The sequence below is a fragment of the Brachyistius frenatus genome, unplaced genomic scaffold (assembly GCF_029030835.1).
Source record: "Brachyistius frenatus isolate BFR_SWC_R1_liver_20210118 unplaced genomic scaffold, ASM2903083v1 Contig_510, whole genome shotgun sequence".
NCBI lineage: Eukaryota > Metazoa > Chordata > Actinopteri > Embiotocidae > Brachyistius > Brachyistius frenatus.
In genome coordinates, this window is record NW_027211109.1 from 32,896 (window position 1) to 57,779 (window position 24,884).

The 24,884-nt window shown below is 40.8% G+C and overlaps 1 protein-coding gene across 1 annotated transcript; it reads left to right on the top strand.

Moving 5' to 3' along the window:
* Window positions 1-4,191: 4,191 nt before the first annotated feature.
* LOC138614486 (fibroblast growth factor 20-like) lies at window positions 4,192-7,295 on the top strand. The gene is made up of 3 exons (XM_069687973.1): window positions 4,192-4,750; window positions 5,763-5,866; window positions 6,013-7,295. Exons 1-3 carry the CDS (start codon window positions 4,417-4,419, stop codon window positions 6,256-6,258), a joined length of 684 nt encoding a protein of 227 aa, XP_069544074.1. The 5' UTR covers window positions 4,192-4,416; the 3' UTR covers window positions 6,259-7,295.
* Window positions 7,296-24,884: the final 17,589 nt, after the last annotated feature.

The window sequence follows — 24,884 nt, forward strand, 5'->3', positions numbered from 1 at the left end:
GCAGTTAGGTTGTTTGAATAACATGCAGACTTTAAAAAAAATAATAATAATAATAATAAAAAACGTTTTAATAGCCGACACTAATATCCAGCGGATAGCTATATTAAAATTTTGCCTTCAAAGTGAGAAAACAACACCAACAACATACAAGTAAAACCTATCAACTTTGTAGGTCGTGTGGTGTTGTAGGCTATTTATTAATCAAACATGCCAAACAATGAGCCCCTATTTTAGGTATTTTACTTAACCTGCTATTGCAGAATATGTTGACAGGCTAGCAATATGAGTAAAATAGTTAAAAAAATATAAAAGGTAAAATACTCTGATGTCTGAGTTATGACATTAGACTGTATTATTAAAATTTTAATATTACTGTGTAAGCTGCATATTCATGTTGTGTTGTTAAATGCTATTAAATTTCTAATTTAATTGGACCTATTTTCATAGGGGAAGACTGCAGGTCTCAGTCGACCCTTGCTGTGTTATTTTGCATTAATGTTGCACTTTGTGTGTACTTTAAAATTAATTGTGATATCAAATGGGATTAAATTGCTCCCATTTCCATGTTGTGCTGTTAAATGTAAAGTGGTGCTACAGTCATTCTTTGTCTTAATCAAGTGATTGGCTGGTGCTCAGAGTCCCGCATGCAAATATCACATTTGGGAAAAATGCCTTTCAGTGTCTTAAAACTGGCAACGCACTTTGAAATTTAACACAGTTGTATCAGGTCAGTTTAAAACTATATGGTCATGCTCTTTTGTTGCATGTTTGTCTACTTGTTTTTTATGTGTATTTATTCTGTTCTAAACTATAGTCTCAATATCATTGAAAATCAGAGCATAGGTTGAGAGAAAATCAGAGCACAGTTTGGTCATTGCAATGGTTTTTCAAGATTTAAATAAAGGTTGAATTAAAAAAAATTAATAAATACTGTAGGTGCATGGTGAAAATAATTGTATCCTAATTTTAACAGGCTACTGTTGTGTATTTTAACTGCATCGTATTCTCTAAACGTATTAACCAAATAGTGAGTCAGATAACTTTTATCATCAATTTTCTCAAGTAGTCAAAACCATAAAATGGAACTACCTTTGAAATATCTTAAAAATGTATTAAAGTAAATATACCACTTCCCGAGAAACTGTCAGGCTCAGCGAGTGCTTTACAAACATGAAAAATACCCCCAAAAAGTTCAAAACCAATCAGCAAAATAACATCTGTTACTATCACCCCAAATATATTTCGAGGCTATTTCCGGAAAGGAACATGAAAGACATCTCAGTTTACAGAGAGGAATTTATAACTGACCAATGACATCAACATTTGTAACTTTCTTCACTTTTCATCGAGGGTCAGTGGGGCGTCACATCTCCAGTGTGAAGTAAAGGTTGAAAGGAGCAAATGGAGAGCAGATATCAAACAAATATCAAAGATGAACTCTTGGATTCAGTCTCTACACGTAGGACTGAAGTTAACCTGATGGGGCTTTTCTGATTGACTTTGATGCTGAGAGAATAAAGGGAAGAGGTCTAACAGACAGGCCTGTCACCTGTTCACACATGAAGCACGATGGATCACTCTGCTGTTTGGTTGAAAACAGATCAAACGACGACTATCAAAACCTCCTGGTAGAAATAAACCATTTAAAAGGTTGAGTAATAAACCTTTACTTTGTTCTTTTGTTTTTCTATTTTGTTCATAACCAAAACTAGATGAATGATTCAAGGTGATTAATCTATTTCCATAACCGGTTGACTGATTGCATTAATATTTCATGTGAAATTACAACTTGTAAAAGATGTCGAATGTTAACAACTCTCTCATACAATTTAATATCCCTGACAAATTGCTGCACCAAATCCAACCTCATAACGAAACACAAAGCAGAATAACGAGAAGAGGAGAAAAAGAACATTAGAACATCAAAGTTGAGAAATCTCAGATTCTGCATTTTCAGGGAGATTCAATTCTGATTAAATCATATAGTCTACATTTTTGATAGTGCCTTACTGCTTTAAGGACCCCTGGAGTTCCCCAGACCCCAGTTTGGAAACCACTTGCATTAATAACCTCTAGGCTACTTATTCAGTTATTCCATTATCCAGGCATTCGATTAGGGTGTGATTTCTGTGTGTGTGTATGTGTGGGTGGGGGTGGGGGTATAACCCTTGGGGCCTCCTCGCCATCATCATCATCACCACCACCCTCCTCCTACATGGTGGCTCCATGCTTGGCTTCCCTCTCTGCCCCAGTGTCACTAACAGAGCAGAAAACCGAAAGATTATAATTTAAAGCAAATCATGTGATCCTGGGAACTCTTGACTTGGGCCTATGTGAGGATGTGGCGTTATAACTGACGTCTTCATTGAGGCCAGATCGATATCCAATACATCAGGATCTGATCAGCCTGAGGGCGATACCGATCGATAAGGTCTCCTTTTAATAAAAAGTTATTTTTCGTGCTGGTCATAAATACTAATGAATCGAGGGAAAGAGGGAAAGCGAATGAGGCACGCCACACACATAGATTGCGCAAACCACACGCACACTCGTGACAAACTAGGCTACATGTAGCTGTAGGTCTGTAGACATATATCTAAAAATATATATATATATATGTATCTTTCTATCATGTTGCAGAAATCGACACGAGGAGCCAACAAAATGACCCGCACAGCGACCACACACGCTCGCGTGCGCCAACACCTCTGCACTTTCAACTCATTTATCAACGGGACTCCCAGGGGAGGGTGAAGCCGTGTGGGCGCGTGGGTTCGTGTGCACGAGTGTGTGTCTGCATGGCTGCCAAAATCAATGCCATATAGGCTGGAACGTGGAACGCTGGGCCCCGGGTTCGGATAAAACCACAGACTAAATCAACCACGTAAACTGCAGTTTGACCTCCACAGTAAAGCAACTCACATCTGAGTGTACAGTATGGCTAAAGATGGATAAAGAAAAATAAAGAAAAAAAAGTGGAAAAAAACAACAACATGTTCTGTCAGTGCCACAAGTAATTAAAAAAAAAGAAGCTTTATACCCTATTTGGAGAGACGTTATTGTGCTATCTTGTATTTTTAATTGGCATGCACGCGCTTTTATTGACTTACATGGTAAACAACGACTATAATCTAAGTCTAACGAATCTTGCATGTGGGTGACCAAATTCCACATGATCAATATGTGCTAGTTATGGTCATTAAAATTGAGTATGCTGTTATTTACTAAATTATTAACAGCTACTTATTCTTTTCTGAAGTCCTTCAAGTGTCAAGTCTCGGGGTATTTTCGAAGCTTACAGTTCAAACAGGTATATCCCCTTCTTCTGGTTGTTATTGCCCGATCCCCTTACAAGATCCCTGCGCTTTGAAGCCTCTGTGTCTTTGATTCGTCTTTTAAGACCACAATTAAGGATATATATGGGCTCCTGCGCTGTTCAAAGCATCGTGCAAAGATCAATGAAGGGATTGACAGTCAAGTGATGTCGTTTGCACAGGTGTGTGTGTGGGCGATGTGTAGGACTGTGTGTGTTTGTGTCTGTGCGGGCGCTGTAAACGTGCGGCTGGGTTACATAAAACGAGCAATAAATCAGACAGTCGAGTGCGAAAATTACGCAAACTGGGGCTTTCCTCTCGCTCTCTCGCTCTCTCGTCGCACCTGAGTCATTTGGAAATGGGGGCATGGAGTTGTAAAACGTTTAGGATAATGGAAATATCACTTTGAAGCTGTTTGACATACATGCACTCCCTCTTGTCTATTTTACGCACAAATCGTCGCTGAGTTGCGCACTCCCCTGCGACTCTCACAAACACCCGCTCAGTTTAAACTGTTCTTACTGTTAAAGTGCCCAGGAATGGGAGGGGAAGTGGGGAGAAAATAAGCCTATTAAGCCTGTCATTATTTGCATAAAAAGGCAACGCGGTGAATATAAGGCAATGCCTTAGATGTGTAGTGAAGCGCACTGGTATCACCGCACTACATGCTGCTGCTGGAGGAGCTGTGGTGAACGGAGAGTACCGCAGAAATAAAAAGGCTGTGTAGCAGGAGGGAGGGAGAGAGAGAGAGAGAAAGAGAGAGAGGAAAACCCTAATGTGCACCGGAGCAAAGGGGAGTATCCCGAGGTTGAAGAGGAGAGAGAGGGGGATAAATAGCAGAAGAGAGCAGAGGAAGGGACACGGGCTGCTGCAACCGGGGATACATCAGGATAACGCAGGAGTTTATTCTCAGTTAGATGACAATCTAATTAACGGTGCGTCAAAACAAGCACTCACTGGGGATTTTCGACCAACTTTTCTTTTTCTGCGCTTCACGGGCTGACCCTCGCTCGCTTGCTCACAGAGTGCCTCTCTGCTCATCACTGGGACCTCGACTTGGATCTCCTGAAGGCTGCAAACAGGATCGGGTGTCTTCTCTGTGATGGGGGCAGCGGCCGAGGTTGGGAGCTTCGCCAACGGATTTCTGGACAGCTTTGGTCCCGCGGGTGCCGCTCCGGCTCCCGTTGGCTCTCATTTTGTTCTCACCCCAGCCGGGGCGGTGGACTACAACTCCGTAAACGGAATGATGATGGGGGCGCACGGGCAGCAGCAGGAGCACCTGGTGTCCGCGGAGAGGCTGTCCCGGAGCCTGGCGGACCTCAGCCATCTGAAGGGCATCCTGAGGCGGCGGCAGCTTTACTGCAGGACCGGCTTCCACCTGGAGATCCATCCAGACGGCACCGTGCAGGGCACCAGGAAAGACCACAGCAGATTCGGTACGGACCCATTCACAGGAATGATGGTGATGATAGTAGTAGTGATAGTAGCTGGTAGTCTATTGCAAAATTTCTTGGCTCTATTGTATCCTTATGGTGGAGGCAGTAACACACACACACACACACGCACACGCACACACACACACACACACACACACACACACACACACACACACACACACACACACACACACACACACACACAAATGTGAAATCGAGGGATGATCTTTGTTATACAGTTGATAACAGCTGAAATTAAATGTTAATTAAATGAGAGATGTGGTAGGTGGTTTCTATCTCACAATAGGGACATAGCTGCATCTCTCCCATCATGTGGAGTATGCACTTCATATAACCCATGTAATATCCATGCCACTCCAGTCAGACAAGCAAGCAAATATTAATTGCAAGTGTAATCTCTACAGCTGCTTTAACACTAAACTGTCATCTACCACTAAAATTCCCAGTGAAACAGAATTTACTTTAAGATAAATGAGCTTCCAGGTGCAACAAGAGTTACAATATTTTATGTTTGCACATTTCTATCACATTTCCTCCTTGAGATTTGATTGGAAGCTTTTACGCCACTTATATTCAGCTATTAAGATAAACAGCTGCAGCTTGCTGCAGATCAAAAGCAGACCACTTAGATTATTTTACTGCTGCAAGGTTGTAGCACTTCTGGTGCTCGATTCAATCCACTTGAGATTTGGATGCCTCCTCATGCCAGAGACCATTACAACCTTACTTGTCTGAGTCAGCTGGTGGAAATACAACACATAGACTTGGGTAATTTATTAATTGAGTGCAAATACATTTTAGTCTCAGAATTGATCCAGATATGCTTCATTTTGCTTTTATATTGCAAATACTTGATATTGTATAAGTAGCAGTGGAAATACCTTCATAAAGACTAAAGCCATATTATATCCGATATCTAAAATGTTTAAAGTCATCTTTATGTGTTATCAGAATATCTTATTAATGAGCATGATGTATTGTGTATGTGCAGGTATTCTGGAGTTCATCAGTCTCGCTGTGGGGCTGGTCAGCATCAGAGGAGTGGACAGTGGCCTTTACCTCGCCATGAACAGCAAAGGAGAACTGTATGGATCTGTAAGTATTCATGCCCGAACATACACACACCACAGATTTCAGTATGCTTCCCTGTGACTGATATGTTCACCTGCAGCCAGCAGGTGGCACATTTTGCACCATAAAACTCATATTTCTTCTCTGTCTACTCGTTTTTCTTTCTGCAGGAGAAGCTGTCAGCCGAATGTGTTTTCAGGGAGCAATTTGAAGAAAACTGGTACAACACGTACTCCTCAAACATCTACCGGCACGGAGAGAGGGGTGCGTTTTATTTTGTTGCTCTGAACAAAGATGGGTCGTCCCGGGATGGAATGAGATCGAGGCGGCATCAGAGGTTCACTCACTTCCTACCGAGGCCTGTGGATCCAGATAGAGTTCCAGACCTGTACAGAGACATACTCGGCCAGAGCTGAGACTGAAGGGAATGTCAAAGCTGGTCTGAGCTGAGAAACACAATCAAGTGCACCTAAAGTCTTCCCCTTCTTGAGGGAGATGGAAGATCCTGTCAATATGGACAAATCAGGATCACAAAAAGTGCACCAAATCAACACTCCCCTCCGCTGGCATGGAGGAAGGAAAGAATCAGACCGGTCAGGGAGTTTGACTGAACAGCACCAGGGATCTTCTGTGGAAAACGTGAAGACCACATGACGGACAGAAACTACCTGGGCCCCAAATATTGCCCCTTTATTGGCCTATGCAAAGGCCCTGGTGGCCAAACAGATGATCTTCAGATTTTATTTAAGTTTCCACTCATGAAATCCAAGAAGTTGCTGGTCCAGACTGCATGTTCTAAAAGACAAAGGTGTGGACTTGATAGTTGAGATTAACCACTAGCTGCGAGTAGCTTTTTACTACTGTGGCTGCCGAGTCTTGTCAATCCCACTGTTTTCATTAGGTTGTTTTTTATTTCATTCAAACATAACTGTGGCTGCTAAGTAAATGATTAATTAAAATGCATAATCCACCATACAATGTGGCTGGTTTACATAAAAAAAAATAAAAAAAAATAAATAAAAAAAAGGTATTATCATGCACTGGAAAGCAGCCAGATTTGTTCTGGAAACAGGTCTTAGAGCTGAAGGGAATCACCTGTATCGGACTGACATGGGTGAATTCCTTATGAAACTAGTCCAAAGACAGATGCTGCTCAGAAGATGTGACTTTGCTGCAAAGTGCATGACAAAGAAGAGGAACAGGTGCAGTGGAGTTTCATAATGACTTCTTCTGTGGTGTCCTGTGGCGGAATACTGTTTGTTCTGTTGGAACTCGTTCTGGAAACCTGTGAAGGAATTCTGCTGTTGTCCGACTGGCTGCCGTCAAACGACGAGCATGGGACCGACAAGGACACCTTTACACATGACAGATTTTATTCTTATTTATGATTGTTTGTTTTCTAGGACATACAGTATATTTATTTCATATATTTATTTATTTTGAGAATATATTTTTACAGGTATGAGATAAAATAATAAAAAAGATCTAAAACAAGAGATTTTTCTTATTTATTATGTCATCATACCATGAACTGCTTATTTCTGTTCTTCGTGGGATTGAGGGAGGTTTTGTCATCTGACAGATGAACTGTTAAATGGCGTTTCGACTCTGATCAGTCATACGGATGAGTGATGAAACGATGTCTTTCAAATCAATGGCCCAGCTCCGTATTATTGTCTTGAGTCCATTTATCATGTGGCGATATTGATAACTTGATCTGCATGTTCAGAAAAAAATTTCAGTTCAAAACCTATCCAGAGATTCTGTTGGAGCAAACAGTCACTAACCTTCAAGCTAGCATCCAAAGCATTTAAAAACACTTTGTAAAGTCGGGGGACTTCCAAAATGCAGATTGTTTAAGAAGTAGTCCAAGTCAATGCAGTGGAGATATGTCGTCTTTTAGTCATGTGCCAAAAACACAGCATCCCTGAAAAATTCCCACAATGCAACATAAATAACCCCAAATGTTGTTGCCCACAACGAGGCCCAACCTAAACCTACTGAGGCGATATCACAACATCATCTCAGACTTGACACATCTCCTCCAGAGCCACACATAATAAAATGTTTGATACAAAATGAATAGTACTCCCTTAAACTTATAACTATCTTTGACATGTAATACCACCAGTGTGCCCCTTTAATATACTGGACATTATGCATCTAGGAAGTCCACTTAAAAAAAAACCCAGAGAAAAACCATTTCACATCTTATTTGTATTTGAATTTACCCACATTTAAAGTAAAGCTTATCGGTGAGCTGGAAGATGGAGAGAGAGAAGAGAGACTGGCAGGACGAGTGCTGCGCTACACTCTTTTATCCTTTTCCTCATCATCCCTTCAGCTCTCTTCAACCTCGTATCTTGTGAGAGTAATCCTTTGTTCTTGTCACAACTGAGACTGAATTAGCCAGATGTTACTTTGTCACTGGTGAAAGAGAAACAGTGCTGGAGTTAAAAAATTATGTAACACAAGGGGCTCCGTGGAAGTCTGATGGAGGTCTACCACATGACTTCAACATCCACGGTTCAGCTGCCGGCCAGTCGAAATCTTATCGTATAACGACTCCTCTAATCTTCCCCAGTGTCTGCATCAGTACTAAAAAAATGTTGTTATGTATTTTCAATAATAAAATGATGTCGCAAGACAGACAAGTATGACGAAGTATGACAAAACAATGTCACCTCAAGGACAACACTGTATATTTGCTGTTGTGGAGCTTTCGATAACACGACACAGTCTTCCTGAGCAAACTGAGTTTTCCCTATTTGCAGTGATACTGTAGATGTTTAAATTTCATCTTTCTCTTGAGTATATAATGACATCTTCACCATGTTTGCTTGAGATTAAAAGTTCCCTCTTGACTTTTGAAGCATCGGTTGACAAAACATGCTCACCAAATTCCAATTCGCAGCTTTTTCAATTGTATGATGATAATTTTATGATAACAGGAAAATCAAACATCTACAAGTGCCAGGTCTCTCGACCCATCCACCGCAAAGAAATTATCTAATAGCTTAGCAACCGTAACTAGGCGCTGGAGGCGGGGAAAGCTTTGGATTTCTCCACATACGGAAGTGACGTGCATGGGATTGTAGTACGAGCTATCATCTGCATACAAAGAGTTTGGAGTCTTTTTTGAACACCAGTTCTGTTAAATTAGCCAATACAACGGTTGGCTGTCATCCTCAAAGCCTTTCGCCTTATAATGCTGAGCTGTCAGATTTGAACTCAACTGTATACAGGGGCTAAAAAAAAAAATGCTGTTCCTGGTGAAGATGCCCACTTTATGCCCAATAAGTTAGTTTCACTCTTTTTTTGTCTTTTGCCATCAAGTTCAGATTTAATTCTCTCTTCAAACCAAAGCGTGGAGCTACCAATGATTAGTAACTTAGCTAAAGGTTCCTGGCTAAAACTGAAAAGCCGGTTTTTGCCTTCATCTGTCTGAGCATCAAGGAGCCAGTATGTACAAAACTACAAACAATTCCACTTACATAACATTAAGGAAAACCTCTGTATGCTGATGAAGATCCTGCGGTATGATCAAAAGCCGAAGAACAGCCATTAAATGGTCTTTGGGGTGAGATTGTTTTATCACTCTGTGTGTTCCCGTGCATTTGCAAGTATAATTCAAGTGAATTCAGTTTGAGGTAATACTTTGACAGTAAAGTGAAACTGGAGTAAGCATAATTTAGTTACCAAAGCTCCGTAACTTGTCAATCTTTAGAATTAGGTTAACGCACCTTAAACCCTCTTTGCACAAGACTAGAATTACCTGAGGATCACGTGTGATTTAAGGATTTTCCACCCCACGTAATGTGTGGTAACTTTAAATCTACTTTGCGCTGGCTAAGTGCTCTGATAGGCTCTAAGGGGTTATCCGAGTCCTGAACACTTTAACCTCCTGCTGTGACACCCACGGGACCCCCGTGTGCCGGGGTGGGAATCAAAAGGCTGACTGATCTCGCACAACACTGACAGAGAGCTCAGTGCTGCCTGTCAGCCATCAACATCTGTGTGACGCTGGGGGGAAACACCATCACTGTCTGCGTTGTCTCACATTGTTTTACGTGTCCAGCTGCACTTCACATCAAGGAGATGTTATAGGTTGGTGCCAGCATGCTGGCTCGTCAGCTTGGCAACATGTTTCAGATAAGATTACGGACTGCTTCGGTTCGTATGTGCTCGAGTTATACAGGCAGGCGCGCGGCTGCATTGTGTCTAGTTAGGACGTGGTTCAGTGCGTATATAATCCCCTGATGGGGGTATACAGTGTTGGATGAGAGGGAGAAGACATCAGACAAACAGAGCCTGAGTACCAGCATACAGACACAAACTGAGAGTGCATGTCAGACACAGCAAGAGGGAGAGATCTTAAAACTAGGCGAGAGAGAAAGAGAGGTAGGACTTAAAAGTTTGTAAGAAACAGGTGGGTTTGTGAGAGGAAACATTATTAAAAAAAAAAAAAAAAAAAAATCCTATGTGGGCTCTTCGTGTTTTGTCGGCCTGTCAGGTTACAATCTTCCTTTGAAGTGTGTGTGTGTTTGCAGGGAGGGGGAGGCATGTTTATGTGAGTCAAAGTGACTGCATAGATTCATGTCAGCACAACTTCTGTGTGTGTGTGTGTGTGTGTGTGTGTGTGTGTTTGGAAGTGTGTGTGATCTGTGAATCTGTGTGAAGGTGAGCCAGGGGTTCTCCTGACTAGAGGGCTGTCTGACTGATGTGTGAAGGCCTGTGTGTGTGTGTGTGTGTGTGTGTGTGTGTGTGTGTGTGTGTGTGTGTGTGTGTGTGTGTGTGTGTGTGTGTGTGTGTGTGTGTGTGTGTGTGTGTGTGTGTGTGTGTGTAGTGCCATACCTCCACCCCCTCTCTTCTTCTTCTGTCTGTCCTCTGTGGGGGTTTCCATTGACGGGTTAGATCTCTACTCTTGGATCCAGCAGGTAATGGTCCATGCAGGGAGAACTGCACCAAAACAATTGGAAAAGGGGAAACAAATTTGATGAAATTCTCTGAATCTTATCAAATCTTTCCTGTTAGCCTCTAATGCTGTCCAAAAATAATCCATAAAAACATCTGTCTTACTCTGTTAGTTACACATACTGCATCGAGTAACGTGGGTATTTTTATTGGAAGGATAACAAATTGTCATACCCCCCTTCCCAAAAAAAAGAAAAAAAAAAAGAAGAACATTTTATGTCAAATAAGGCATGAGCAGCGAGCATCTGTGGGACTCCCACCCCCTGTCCATTTTTACGATTTTATGTGTCGCTAACTGTGTGCTGGTACGTATCTATGACTAGCGGAGTCCACACAGGTGTTCTTCCTGCAGTCGTCAACACACGCGCACGCTCTTAAGGCATGCGTACACAGTCTGTCATCACTTCTGTGTGCATGAGATTAATGGGTGTTTGGGAGTGACTCAGACAAAAAAGAAGGAAAACTATGTGTCCTTCCAAAATTCTTAGACGTATTAGACACCTACGAACTCATCCGCCGTTTGACTAACAAATGACCTAATCTCTTAAACTCTGACGTACCCACCAACACCTACACCTTTACAAACTAGTGTTGAACAATGAAGGCAAACTTGTCAGCAGTTGATTTTTAAGTTTTTAATTTTGTATGGAACACTATTAGACTTAGTTTGCCACTGCGATAAGACTTTACAATAACTCACCTCTGCCCAAATCCATTCTACATAATCATTAACACCGTTTAATTTAATTTAATTCTTTATCATAGTCTATTTCATTTGTATATACTGTGCATTTTTTAATTTTTTTATATTTATACCTTCACTACCTCTATTTTTATTCTGTAATTTTTTATTGCTTTTGCTATATCTTCCATGCTGCTGTAATGGAAAAATGTCCCCTTGCAGGATCAATAAAGTATGTCTATCTATCTATCTCTATCTAGTTTGGAGTCTTGTCCACCTGTCGCATGTAAAAAAGTAGTGCAATTTTTTTTTTTTTTTTTTTTTTAATGCTTTTTCCACTGCCAATGGTTACTGACCCCCAAAACGACACTAAGGGTACTTTCACGCCCACTTTGCTTGATCTGGACCCTTTCAGTTTGGTCCAAACCAAAACAGCAGGCGTGAAAGGTGTTCTGGACTCAAATTTGGTCTGACTAAAAGAGCTGGTCTCAATCCACATCAGACTGAAACATGGTTCGGTTCATTTGCAGTGTGAAAACCCTTCTTAGATGGTTCTGATCTGACTTTCGTACCAACCACAGGAAGTCGACACAGGCTATTGTCACCTCTTTAACAATAGAAGGTGAAAAAGAACTGAAGGAGAGGTAGAAATGAGCTGTGGTAGCACATGGTGGGAAGACAAAAGTATTTAATTGTAAATCAAGTAAAGATTTTTGTGACATGGCCACAATTTTAATGTTTAGGTTCACTTTCATGACCGTTATCACCCAATTTTCAAGCACAGCAGGCTATAGTTGAAGAACATACTGGAATATTAAGCGGCTATAGATTCAGATATCACAGATATACCCAAGGAGAGCTCAAAGAAGAGTGAACACTGGATTTATGTTCTTCAGAAAGCCAGAGACATAACTTTGAATGAATAAAAATGTAGCTCAACGTACGGATTTGTAAATACTGTTTGCTGACACACTCAAAGTCTTAAATTTCGAAAGTAATAAATCATTTTTGTGTTTACAGCTTGTTCTACCATGTGCAGGTTCACGCATTTAAACAGAGTGAGCAGATGTACTGTATTTACTATATAGCTACTGAAAAAACACTTAATACAATATGTATTTTAGCAGCAAAAGTACTGTTAAAAATTTGAAATATTAGAAAGTCTGAAGAATAAGTAGAAATTGGCCAAACTAGTGTTAAATTATCTTAGAAGACACAACAATGCAGAGTGAAACCACATCACAGGATAAAGTAAACCGAGTGTGGCTGATGTGCACCTCCACACCCTCCTGCTATTTTCTCCAGGTCTGTTTCAATGAAAGAGTGTTACCTGACATATTGGAGATGAAAGATTCACACCGGTGCACATATTTTCAACCCTGTTATCATCAACAGTTCTTAAAGCAGTCGCTGAACATGTTGTTGAGCAGAAGGCAGATTCCATGTCAAATACCCATCTAACCACCGCCTTCAACTCATATCCACAAACCTAAAAACCACAAATTACACAGAACATGGGTAGGACATGAAATCGGGCAGCGAACGAAAGCTCGACTTCTGTCAGATCACATGATATTACGGATTTTAAAAATCCCCTAGGTTTTTTTCTTACATAATTATGACAATCACAATGCATTTTTTATTAGTTTACAAAGGGTGTTTTTTTTTTTACCAGCCTCGAGGTTACAAAACGTTACCAGCACATAAAAGATAATTCTCTTTTAAGTCATGTAAACATATCAACAAGGGATAATTGGTGGTGCAAAGGTTCAACATGAAATGAGTGGGTCTCTGTGCATGCAGTTTCTACCTTTTTATTTAAATAATTCAGCTGACTGAATTATGTGTGTAGGTGTCCTGTAATGCATGTTTGCCGGCACAGACAGAGGCATAAAAACAAACTCAGCTGAATCTGCAGGTGTGATCGCACAAACAACAGCGGCAGAGCTTTTTTGAAAGTCGTTCAGGAAATTCACATTGTGGAGAAGAAGTCAAGCAGAATAACCACCTAAGCAGGCCAAGTTGCACATTTTCTAAAGGACAATAAGTGAGTTTCAGTTCATTTCCTCTTTTTCAGTTGTACTGTGTTCTCGAACTTCAAATGACTGACAAAAGCCAGCAACCAAATGAGAAAAAAAAAAAAAAAAATCACTCCAGTCATGTGAATCTGTGCTCTATCTATCAAATTAGCCTATTTGAAATATGTGTCATTGAGGTCTCACTTTAAAATATTTAATCAAACAAGTTTATAGTAAAACAGCTCGACAGCTGGAGATACCCACGAGCCAACGCACAACAATGCACCGCCTGCACTGTTAGCACCACTTCCGAAAGTGGACACGTATGTTACACCTGCCAATCTCAAAAGAAGCACACACACGAACATGACGCCCGACCACCGTGCATCCTGGGAAAGCCTCCACACATTCACACGGCTGATTCTGTAAAGCTACAACGAAGCACAGCTGTGCTTTGAGCTGCGATGAAGATGTTAACGTGTTAATGTTTAGCAGGTAAAACGTTTCGGCTCATTGTTCCACCAACGCGTGTAACACACCTGTCAGTACAATGGAGGGCAGCCTGCATGTGTCACATTTTGCTTCACCTCTGCGGGAAAAGTCGTCTACATCTACATATGACTACGATGAGGTACAGAACATACTGACACCGACCGAATTGTTTCGGTTGTACCTTGCATTGAAAAATGCCATCGTCATTCAGTACCATATTTCCAATCAGGCAGCTCGCCCACGTAGATAAGAAATAAATTTAACTTGTGTAGCTTAAATCTTACATTAGAATTTCCCACTTTTCAATAGCGTTTTTTTTTTCTACACACCTGTTTAAGCTGCGTGAGCTACAGCAACAAAAAGCTTCTCTGTGTTCATTCAGCTAGCTGGCGTGTACCGACAGCATACGCATAAGCGTTTATGGGACATCGATAAATTGTAGCATCGAGTGACGGCTTTCATGTGAGGCTGTTAATTGTAGAAACAGAAAACACCCCCGGACACACTCTCCGCCTCTAAAAGGAAAACTAAAGATTCATACCGGAATGTGTATCACTTTTATTTTCTTTAAAAAGATTTTTATTAAATTGGTATTGAAAAAAGTACCAGCATTAAAGTCAAGGTATTGCTTCAAGTGTCGAAAATCTTTTAATGATACTCAAATCAACATATGACTATGGTCGAAGAAGGAGGGCAGGGAACGGAGAGCAAATCCATCCTGTAGTTGCCGACAAAACTGGAGCAAAGTATAAAGCACGTTGACCACAATTTCTAGACCAAAGTGAAAAGAAAACATTCAGTGATCCAGCTACAGAACATTTAGTATCTCTGTGGTAATGTTTACACATATTTTTTGACCATACACATGAAAATCTTTTTTCTTATCAAGCCATGAGAGTGTCATGCTTTATGAACATGTTGGTTGAAAACGATTGCCACAAATGGAAATTGAAAAAGGCCTAATTGTTGACCCGGCGCTAATTGTAAAGTTTGAAAAAAAGTGAGCTTCTAAACCTCATAAATTAGGTTTAATTTTTCTATAAAAAAAAAGTTTCCTGTCATCTGAGAAATCACAAAGTGAAAATGGCAACTGGAGCAACAGTAGAAGTGCAGAAAGAAAAGGTATTAGGAAGTGAACAGACTGGGGAGAAAAGGCAAAAGAAGGGATTAGAGGTGAGACAGCAGACACTTATTCCCCTGTGGTTCTCCACCCTTCTGGTGTAAAATCATTTATGAGGCTTACAATGGACATGTTCGCTCAATGCTATGGATTCACTGGCAAATTCACTCTTAAATAAATAATAGGAGTGGAAACATCCATTAACAAACCAGACAAGGAGGGTGACGGGAGGGGGAAGAAAGGAAAGATAAAATACAGACAGATGGAACATTTGAGTGATACAGTAGAGAATAATGAATTCTCTGGGGTGATTCCAACCCACAGTGATGCATGTGTAGAATCTATTAATCTGTATTTAGATCCGGGCCAAAAACAAAAAGTCATTTCAGATATCACCCCTGTCATCCTTACTGCATGTAAAATCAGTTCTTATCTATTACGTAAGACAGATAGGATTCTGTTTTATTTAACAATGAGATCACTTTTCATGGAAAGGTGTGATTCCTCAGTAGTCAGGAGAGGCCTCAAATTAAAGTGATAAAAAGTCAATGGGTTTTGCTAGTTTTTTGGACACGGTAAGTTGCAGGAAGAAGAAGCAAGATGGAGAGGAGATTGTAAATGCAGTTTAACCTCTACCCTGTGGGACTGAGCTATTCACTGCTGGGTGCTGTAGAAGACTTAAAGTTGCTTAGAGTTGCTGTATGTTGGAGGTTGGGTGGTTAACCGGATTTATATTTGCCGGAACGACCTGTTTTTATCCCTGGTGTTGTTTTTATTTTTGTTTGAATAGACTTAATTCATCATACATCTCACCTCTGTGTTGCTTGTCTGTGTTTGTTTTTATGTGTCACCTCCTTATCCTTATTGTGGTGGATCAAGCCATAATGGGCTCATCAATACTCTTTGAGGCTGTTGAGCTAAAGTATTAACAGCCACCGGTGTTTGATCTGTGGTAGGTACTGTTATCCCAAATACATGGAAGGGACCCAACAATAAATCAATGGGGAGATTAATGCTTTAATGGAAGGGGCTTAAATAGTCTTTCAAGTTGAAGGCTTAGGATGGGTGGTTTGGAAATGGTACATCTGGTTAAATGCCCGCATCCGTTAGAGAGCAGCAAATAGTTGTTTCCCTGAACTGTCCAAAGACATTTTCCAATAAACATGAACCTTGAACAATTTGGGGTTCAGGACAGTTTGACAGGTTGAGGGGAGGGGCTGAATTTGAACCACCAATCCTATCATCAATGGAATAGTTATAACAATTTGGGAAGGAAGTACAAAAAGAAGCAGGGGAAACAGCCTTTGTCCAAAGTTTAAAAATGCACCTACCAGCACCTCAAAACTAAGTCTCCTTGGGTTTTAATGACTCGCTCTATTAAACTGCTTTAGTTTCTAAAACTGAAAATCAGTTTACAGTCATCTGTAGGTCATATTTCTTATTTTTTTTCTTTGTTTGAGGCTCTGGAGGCTAAAGTACGTACGCCAATTGCATCTTGAATACCACTTAAAACACTCTCTAGGTCATAACACAGGAAGTCATAGATCAAGATAGCGACACAATTATGTTGGTGTGCTTTCCCTTATTATTTGTCCTTCTGGACTCATCAACATGAAAGCAGGCAGCTAGGTGGTTTTTAACTCGTCACTTGTTCTTAATCACACAGCAGCAAAAAAACCCATGTTGACAAAAAGGATTTTAAATCACATACAATAAGAAATTAAATTATTAAAAATATATTATATTCTTTCAATGAAGAACTTTCCTTCTTAATTTCACACCTTGAAGTCTTTTAACCTTCTAGACCCTCCTAAATGCTCAGCAGACCCTGAATTCAATAACACCCTAACCTGTGTTTTTATTATCAGTCTTTGAGGGTAACACAACCCAGTCTCTGGGGGTGTATACACACACACACACACACACACACACACACACACACACACACACACACACACACACACACACACACACACACACACACACACACACACACACACACACACACACACACACACACGCAGTGGAAGTAATTAAAGCAAGTGGAGCTAAATTGAAGTATATTGAACTCATCTCTCACACGCTCCCACTCTGTCGATAGATCACTCGCCAAGCACTATCGACCGCTGCAAAGACTTCCCACTGCAAAACCGTTTTCTCTGCAGTGTGTGTATGAATGTGTAAAATGGTATGACAGTGGGACAGAGGCAGAAATACGCAGAGGAAAAGATGATTTCTCCAGAAGAATTTAAAGCCCTGAAATATTTGTGGAAATTTCCACACACCAAAAAAATCTGGAAAAATTCGTCAGTAACAGCTCCACAACTGCATGAGCAAATTAAATCTGTTTTGAAAAGCAGTATGTGTCCTTGTCCTCATCACCAGACCAGAGCGAGACTTAGAAAAGTCTAGCAAAACTCTAATCAAAACCGTAAATTCGGGAGTAAATAACCGCCTTAAAACGATGAGTCAGTGAACACTGATGTTCATGACCCTGCTCTAAAAATTCTCAACTGCAACTCTACCAAATTGGCTGCAACAGAAATGAAGCACAACAAAAGTTCCATCTATTTTTGACAAAGAAATACAAGGTGGCCAATTCAGTGAATGTGTCAGGCTTGTTAACCTTCAAAAAAATATCACCACTTGTGTTTTTAAAACAAAGACAGCCTGATCCAGGTTCAGGGAAACCCCAGGGTGAAACGGGCGAACGCTGTTCTTTTCTTTTCCACTCCCTTCATCACTAATTTCTTCTCTGTCCTTTCCTCTTCTTCTGTCACCTGCTCTGCTCTCTCTTTCCACCTTTCTGTTTTCTCCCTTCGCTGTAAATCCCCTTATCTCTCTCTATCCTGTGGGAGAGGTAATGATTTTAACTAAATGAGAGTCTTGCACTTCCCCACCCCACTAGATTAGCAGATCAATGGAGCAGCATTTGTTTTCATTGATGGGGAGATGCGTGTTTGCTTAGTCCACACAGACTGCAGAGTCATCATAAATGCCCAAAGACCCAGGTGAGTACTCGTGACACCGAGGACAAAGCTGTGCTGATGAGGAACGACAAGGAAAAAAAAATTACAGCAGGGATTTTCTACTAACGGCAAAAGAGTAAAACACCACAGCCTTTTATTGAATAATCGGTTCGGAATTTTCCACAAGGTCTCGACATGACAAATGTGTGTCAAACATCAATGGTGGAGGAGAACAATGTCTCTGCTGCTCTGCTGAAATGCATTTCCCCTGTGCGGTTAGTCCCCTGTGCTTGATGTGAATTCAATTGGAGTTGAATTGATTATCTCCTATTTGTGATCAATCCTAAGTGGGTTTACGTGTATTGGCTCAGACCTTTCACTGTGTGCTTTGCTCTTATAAAGCTTTTTCTCTTCCACTCTTTTTTCTAGTCTTCCATCCATCCCCGGCTCTAAATGTTGATTTTATTACATTTGATAGGATTGATATGATATATCCAAAATAGAACTGCTATAGAAATGTAACATTTATAAAAAATATGCGTACATGAAATAGCTAAACAAAGCTACAGCTCTATGCAAACTAGAGGCTAACTGATACTGATTTTTGGGGCCAATGCTGATACCAATATTAGGGAGTAAGACAGTATCAAATAACGACATATTGTCCAAAATGTGGTTATATAAGCTATCTGTGATGGCGAGCGATGGATCTGAGTGAGAACCAGGGGGGCGCTACACCACCTAAATCAGAAACCTGGCTGCACCACAGGCCTGTCAATCACACAGACACGCCCACAAGCCTCTTTTTGAGGCCAAATATCTATTTAATGATGGGATTATTCTCAGATGGTTCGACAGAACACTGATCAGAAAGAGTGAATTTAGCAAATAACACCAGAATGACTTGTAGAAAAAAATGCATTGACTTTGTATTTCATGCGAGAACTTAAATGGGAGTCTATGGAGGCCATGTGTCCAATAGAACTGAAATATAAGTGCATACACTGATGCGTAACGCCCGCACTGAAACAGGCACTCAATGCTGTTTACCCTTCCTGCTGTTTAACATTTATTTAGATACCTAGTGGTCTTACTGGGTGTTGGAAATTGACGATATTTATCGTACAGATGCACAAACACACACGCATACTCAGCCACACGTCCGAGCATGCCGTGTGCAGATTTCTGTTCAGTGTGGAGGGCCTATCAAAGCATGGTGGTTTCCTCCTGTTACTCTGACAGCCCTTAAGCCTCACACATGAAAGACTGACAGGGACGTTTTATTGAACCTTTTCTCAAAGCGTGCGTGTGCGTGTGTGTGTGTGTGTGTGTGTGTGTGTGTGTGTGTGTGTGTGTGTGTGTGTGTGTGTGTGTGTATGTGTATGTGTGTGTGTGTGTGTTCTCAGAGAGGTGTAGACAGCGGTCATGCTGAAGACTTGCCAGATTTCCAGAACAAAACATGACTTCACAACAACACCAGCCTTCATCTGTGCTTTTATCTGTTGCTCTCTACTGACACACGAAGCTGTGAGTTCAGACGTACGTGTTGTCACAGACGGCATTCGGTTGGTTTGGATTTAAAATATTTATGGATTAAAGCTCCTGAGAGACTACAGTAATGCACATTGCATATGTTGATGCAGCAATGAAGTGCATTCCAAAAAATGCAATGAACAATTCAGTGTTAATTGATTTTGTTACCAGGTTGATTGTCCTAGAATAATCTTCTTTGAAGTTATTGTGTAAACTGCTATTATTATTGAATAAAATCAATATATGAACTTTAATTGATATTATTCTGTGAGCTTGTTCTTATCAGTCACAGCTGCTGTGCGAACACACACACAAACACATGCACAGATAGAGGATATTTGATAATCTTATTCAGTTGTTGTCATCTCAGATAATTTCTCTTTAAATGGAGAAAGACTTCAACAAAGACAGAACGAGGTGTTTGACTGTGATGACAGTATCCATACCTGAGGAGTTACGACATGTGGAGGTGACAGACAATATTTGGAAAAGCATCCGTGTGTCGAGTGTGAGTGTGTGTGTGTGTGTGTGTGTGTGTGTGTGTGTGTGTGTGTGTGTGTGTGTGTGTGTGTGTGTGTGTGTGTGTGTGTGTGTGTGTTTGTAGAACAAATGGCAGCAGAGCTGTGGAATGCTTGTCTTGTACATACTGCAGCAGCTGTACATGAATACAGACAGTAACTATGGCAAAAGAAAGCATGAGAGACACTGTAAGAACACACACACACACACACACACACACACACACACACACACACACACACACACACACACACACACACACACACACACACACACACACACACACACACACACACTGTCATCAGAAGATCAGGATATGAGTGATCACTGCCTTTCCAAGCCAGGGAGTTTCCTTTCCTGGCTGCGGCTCCATTAAATCAGTGCATGTGTATGTCTGTGTGTGTGTGTGTGTGTCTGTGTGTGTGTGTGTGTGTGTGTGTGTGTGTGTGTGTGTGTGTGTGTGTGTGTGTGTGTGTGTGTGTGTGTGTGTGTGTGTGTGTGTGTGTGTGTGTGTGTGTGTGTGTGTGTGCGCGTGTGTGTGTGTGGTTCCAAGGAGCTTTGACCTGCTGAGACGTAAACAATGTTGGAACCTCAGGTCATTCTTCAATACGTCTCAATGGCACATAGTCTTTAATTTAGCGGGATCAACTAACTGTTTCATTAATTTAAATAAAAGATTTTGTTTTATTCATTTGAAGTTTATTTATTCACCTAAAAGTTTGTATTTTCCTACAACTTTAGAGAACCTAAAATCATGAATCCTCTGAAAGGGAAGATGTTTTTTGGATTAAAATTGAATTGAACTGAATGACCAAACTAATGTTTATACATCAAATTTCTCAGGACTCTTGATGGTCATGTTGGCAGACTTCCCATCATGCATCGTTGACATTACAACTCTCCAGAGTTCTTCTCACATATGATAGAAACTATGTCTTTAATATGTGTTAAATAAGTCATTGATTCTTTTCATAATGATAAAACCAATGCTAACTGCAATGAAGGTTAGTAATTCACACCCTTCAAACATACAATTGAGGACAGCCTAACATGTTGTCTCGAACCACCTCAATGTTTGTCCGTATCCTGTCTATATACAGTAACCCAATGGGAGTGTCTCTGTAATTGGCACCACCCTTCTGGTGTGCATTGACTGGATCAGCGGGAGGGACGCTCTTCTTGTGATTGGTTGTTGCTTGGTAGGAGGGTTAGAGTTCTGATTAATGTTGTCGAGAGATCAGTTGATTGACAGTGAAACAACCAATTACAGCAGTGTACGGTTTAGGGTGTGCGTCCCCCCCGAAGCTGATCCCATCTAGCAACAATTATTTTTTTATTTTTTTAACTACACCACATTTTTCTCGTGTTTCTGCTCTTGCTTGGTGTTCTGCTGTTTTAGCAAAGTTGCCAACTCACTCATTTTTGATTATAAACCAAGTGTCAGCCCATTTCGATGGCGGGTTAGCTGCTACCTAGACATCTTAAGGCGATGTTTACTCACTAGATAACACACTAGGACATCGGTACTGGTATGAAGGGCTGCGGCATTGGTTGCTGTCAGCTTGCCACTCAAGCTTGCACCACAGTGTGTCGGGGAATCCAAGTGTTGTGAAATTAATTTAGTTGACTAGCTTATATTTGTACAGTATCATCCCATGAATTCTTACTCACCCTGACAGTATATTGCAGTTGATAGTTTGTAATATAGTTATGATTTGTGTGATTTTCACTTGTGGCCACAGAGGCCGCTGTTGCTGCGTCTCAGTAAAAGTTGCTTCACGTCACATTGTTACGATAGTAAGAAAACCTTTAATCACACCAGCTAAAAATGATTTCCAGTGTATGAGTTCTGGCATGCACATGCATTCACATGCTCTCACAATTGCACATTGACACAAACTCTCTCTGTTTCTCAGAAACTGAGAGTATCATATTTGTGCTCTTTACTGACAAGTGAAAGAAAGCAGTGTTCTCTAATCAAGAGCCTCATTCATTAATTCTGTCACAATGCAAACTGTAAATGCCTCCGTAAATCAGCTACTCAGAAGGGGAAACATCATCTGTGTCGGAGATAAGTGCTCATTAAATCACAGTTACTCTATACTGACACAATTATGAAAGCTTGCAATTTCCTCCGCTTGCAGCACTTGTGCAGAGCCAAACCAAACACATCCTGAACCAGTCTCAATGTTTTCTGTAGACGTGACCCTGAGAACAAAGCCGCATGAGACTATCCGGCCCAACAGTTGCTGCTTTATAACTGTGGAACAGTTTCACATGTGATCTATGTATTGTTGTCCTGTTGCACCAAGTGGAGGTGACCTGGAACGCGTCAGGCATCAGGTGCATGACTGGTCGCAAAAATCGGGGAGACCTAAGTTGAGCTTTAAAACACCTGCAGTGACCAGTTCAACAGTGAACTCTAAAGTTTTGGATTTTGTGCCGACTTCAAAGGTGCATTCCTAGTGTCTAAACAAGGTGGGAAAACCCTACAAATAAATACATTTAATCAAAAATATTAAAGGACATGTTTATTCCTGATGTTAGATCCGACTAAGAAGGTATTACCTCACCATCAACTCCACAAAGGACCGTCTAAAAGATATCTATTTAATTTGGCTTACATAGACTGCTGAAGCCTCATACTGTATGAGCTTCAGCTGTACTTTCAAAAGCAGTTTTGCAGAGATTGAGGTCTGATTTCATGTTGTGGATTCCAGTAAAGTCATGTAGTCTGAAGTGCAGGCCTGATTACATCGACGAATAACTCAACAAACATATCTCATTTGAGTGTTCTGTACCTAAAAAGTGAACTGAAAAAGAAGAGTAAAATAAAGGAGTGCACCTTACATTTCTTCAGCTTTTTGTTGAGGACAAAGTTTAAGTGACTGAGTCACAAAAAATATGTCTTGAGGTTTTGACTTGATGGCTGTAAGACTCGACTTGAAAAGTAACTTCCTGCAGACATAATTTGAACCGAGAGGGTCGTACCATTCATGGCTCAGATTTTGAAGGGGTCCAATCCTGTGACTATAACTATACTAGCTTTGGAAACTGAATATCTGACATGAATATTGAAGGAAAAATTATACCATTCAGAAAAAAGAAGGATTTGCATCTTGACTAACAATTGGACAAGACTTAACATTTGAACTTTTAAGTATTTGAGAGACTCCAGATTTGACTCGGACATTTGATTTTAAAAGCAGCTCTGGATTAAATGACCAGGAATGGGATTTAAATGGGATTTTTTTTTTAAATTTTTGTATAAATTTTAGCAAGACTGTTTTCTATTAAATCCCCCCTGCAGCATCACAGATAAAGTGTAGGACACTCTACCTACAACTATGCAGAGCAAAAATATTCCTCACCTATCAGTGTTCAGCTGTTTCTACGTTGCAGCTCCAGTCTGGCTCTCTCCTCCAGAGAGGCTGAAATCCAGGCTGATCTGGTGCATCGAGCCCGGACATGTCAGGACACGAACACCCGCTGAACATCCACAGAGCTAGTGATTTATCTGTGTGTGACTTTTGTGTGTTTTAATCACTGACAAGAAACACACACACATGCAGGCACACGCAAAGACTCAGTGACAGGTGGGGTTTGCGTACACACTATATGTGAGAGTGGTGCATGAGAGTGCATGTGTCCCTATACTGATGCTTGAAGTCAGGTGGGCTCGCACATCCAGGGTCCTCTTTGAAGGTGTGTTCATGTACACAAACAGACAGACAGAGACACACACACACACACACACACACACACACACACACACACACACACACACACACACACACACACACACACACACACACACACACACACACACACACACACACATACTGACCAGCTGTTTCTCTCTTCCTCTGCTCTTTGATGTATCTACTTTTTCCATCCTAACCGCCATAGTTGCATCTCTTTCTCCTCATTCCTCACTGTAGTGCTCTGTTCCACCATTTCATCCCCTATAATTACAACTCTATAACTTAAAAAAAAGAAAAAAGAAATCGAATGTCAAAAGTAACAGTAAACAGTCTACGCTATTCTGCAAAAACAACACAGCAAAAAAAACTGTTTTAATGAGTAACTGAACCTCTTACTTACTCCTAAAAAGGGCCAAAACAAAGCAATTTCCTAAAAAATGCAATGCCGGAAGAGTTTTACATGTAGTATTACCAGAAATCCTGAACGATAATAAAAAAAGAATTTAAAAAAAAAACTTCCTGGACAGAGCAAGGAGATAGTAATGAACATTTGTATACAATTGACATGTTACAGTGGTGGCCTATTTAGGTCACCACTGAAAACAGTTTATTTTTTACCTGCTTATAATAATAATAATAACATAACAATAATATATTACATATTAATGTTCAATGCAATATTTCTTCTCACAGATCAACTTCCATCCATCTATCCATCATCTATCAAGTCACTGGGGGGCTGGAGGTACACCCTGGATAGGTCGCTCACATTCACAGCTGCGGGCAAATTAGGATCACTAATTTACAGAACATGCATGTGTTTGGAAGGCGGGATTAAGCCAGAGTGCTCAGAAAAAAGCCACACAGGCACAGGGAGAGCATGCAACCTCCACACAGAGCACTGTGCTAATCACCGCACCACCGTGTCCACCCACTTCAACGCACGACTTACAATGAAAGAAAAACAATTACTGCCACTGTCAATCACACGTCCCACCACAACCGTGTTTGGCGACCTTATTCTACCATTT

Excerpts from the sequence above, each read along its gene's own strand:
- LOC138614486 (XM_069687973.1), top strand. The coding sequence starts at position 4,417 with ATGGGGGCAGCGGCCGAGGTTGGGAGCTTCGCCAACGGATTTCTGGAC. Across the intron at positions 4,751-5,762 it reads GAAAGACCACAGCAGATTCG|GTATTCTGGAGTTCATCAGT; the intron begins GTACGGACCCAT and ends GTGTATGTGCAG. Across the intron at positions 5,867-6,012 it reads AAGGAGAACTGTATGGATCT|GAGAAGCTGTCAGCCGAATG; the intron begins GTAAGTATTCAT and ends TTCTTTCTGCAG.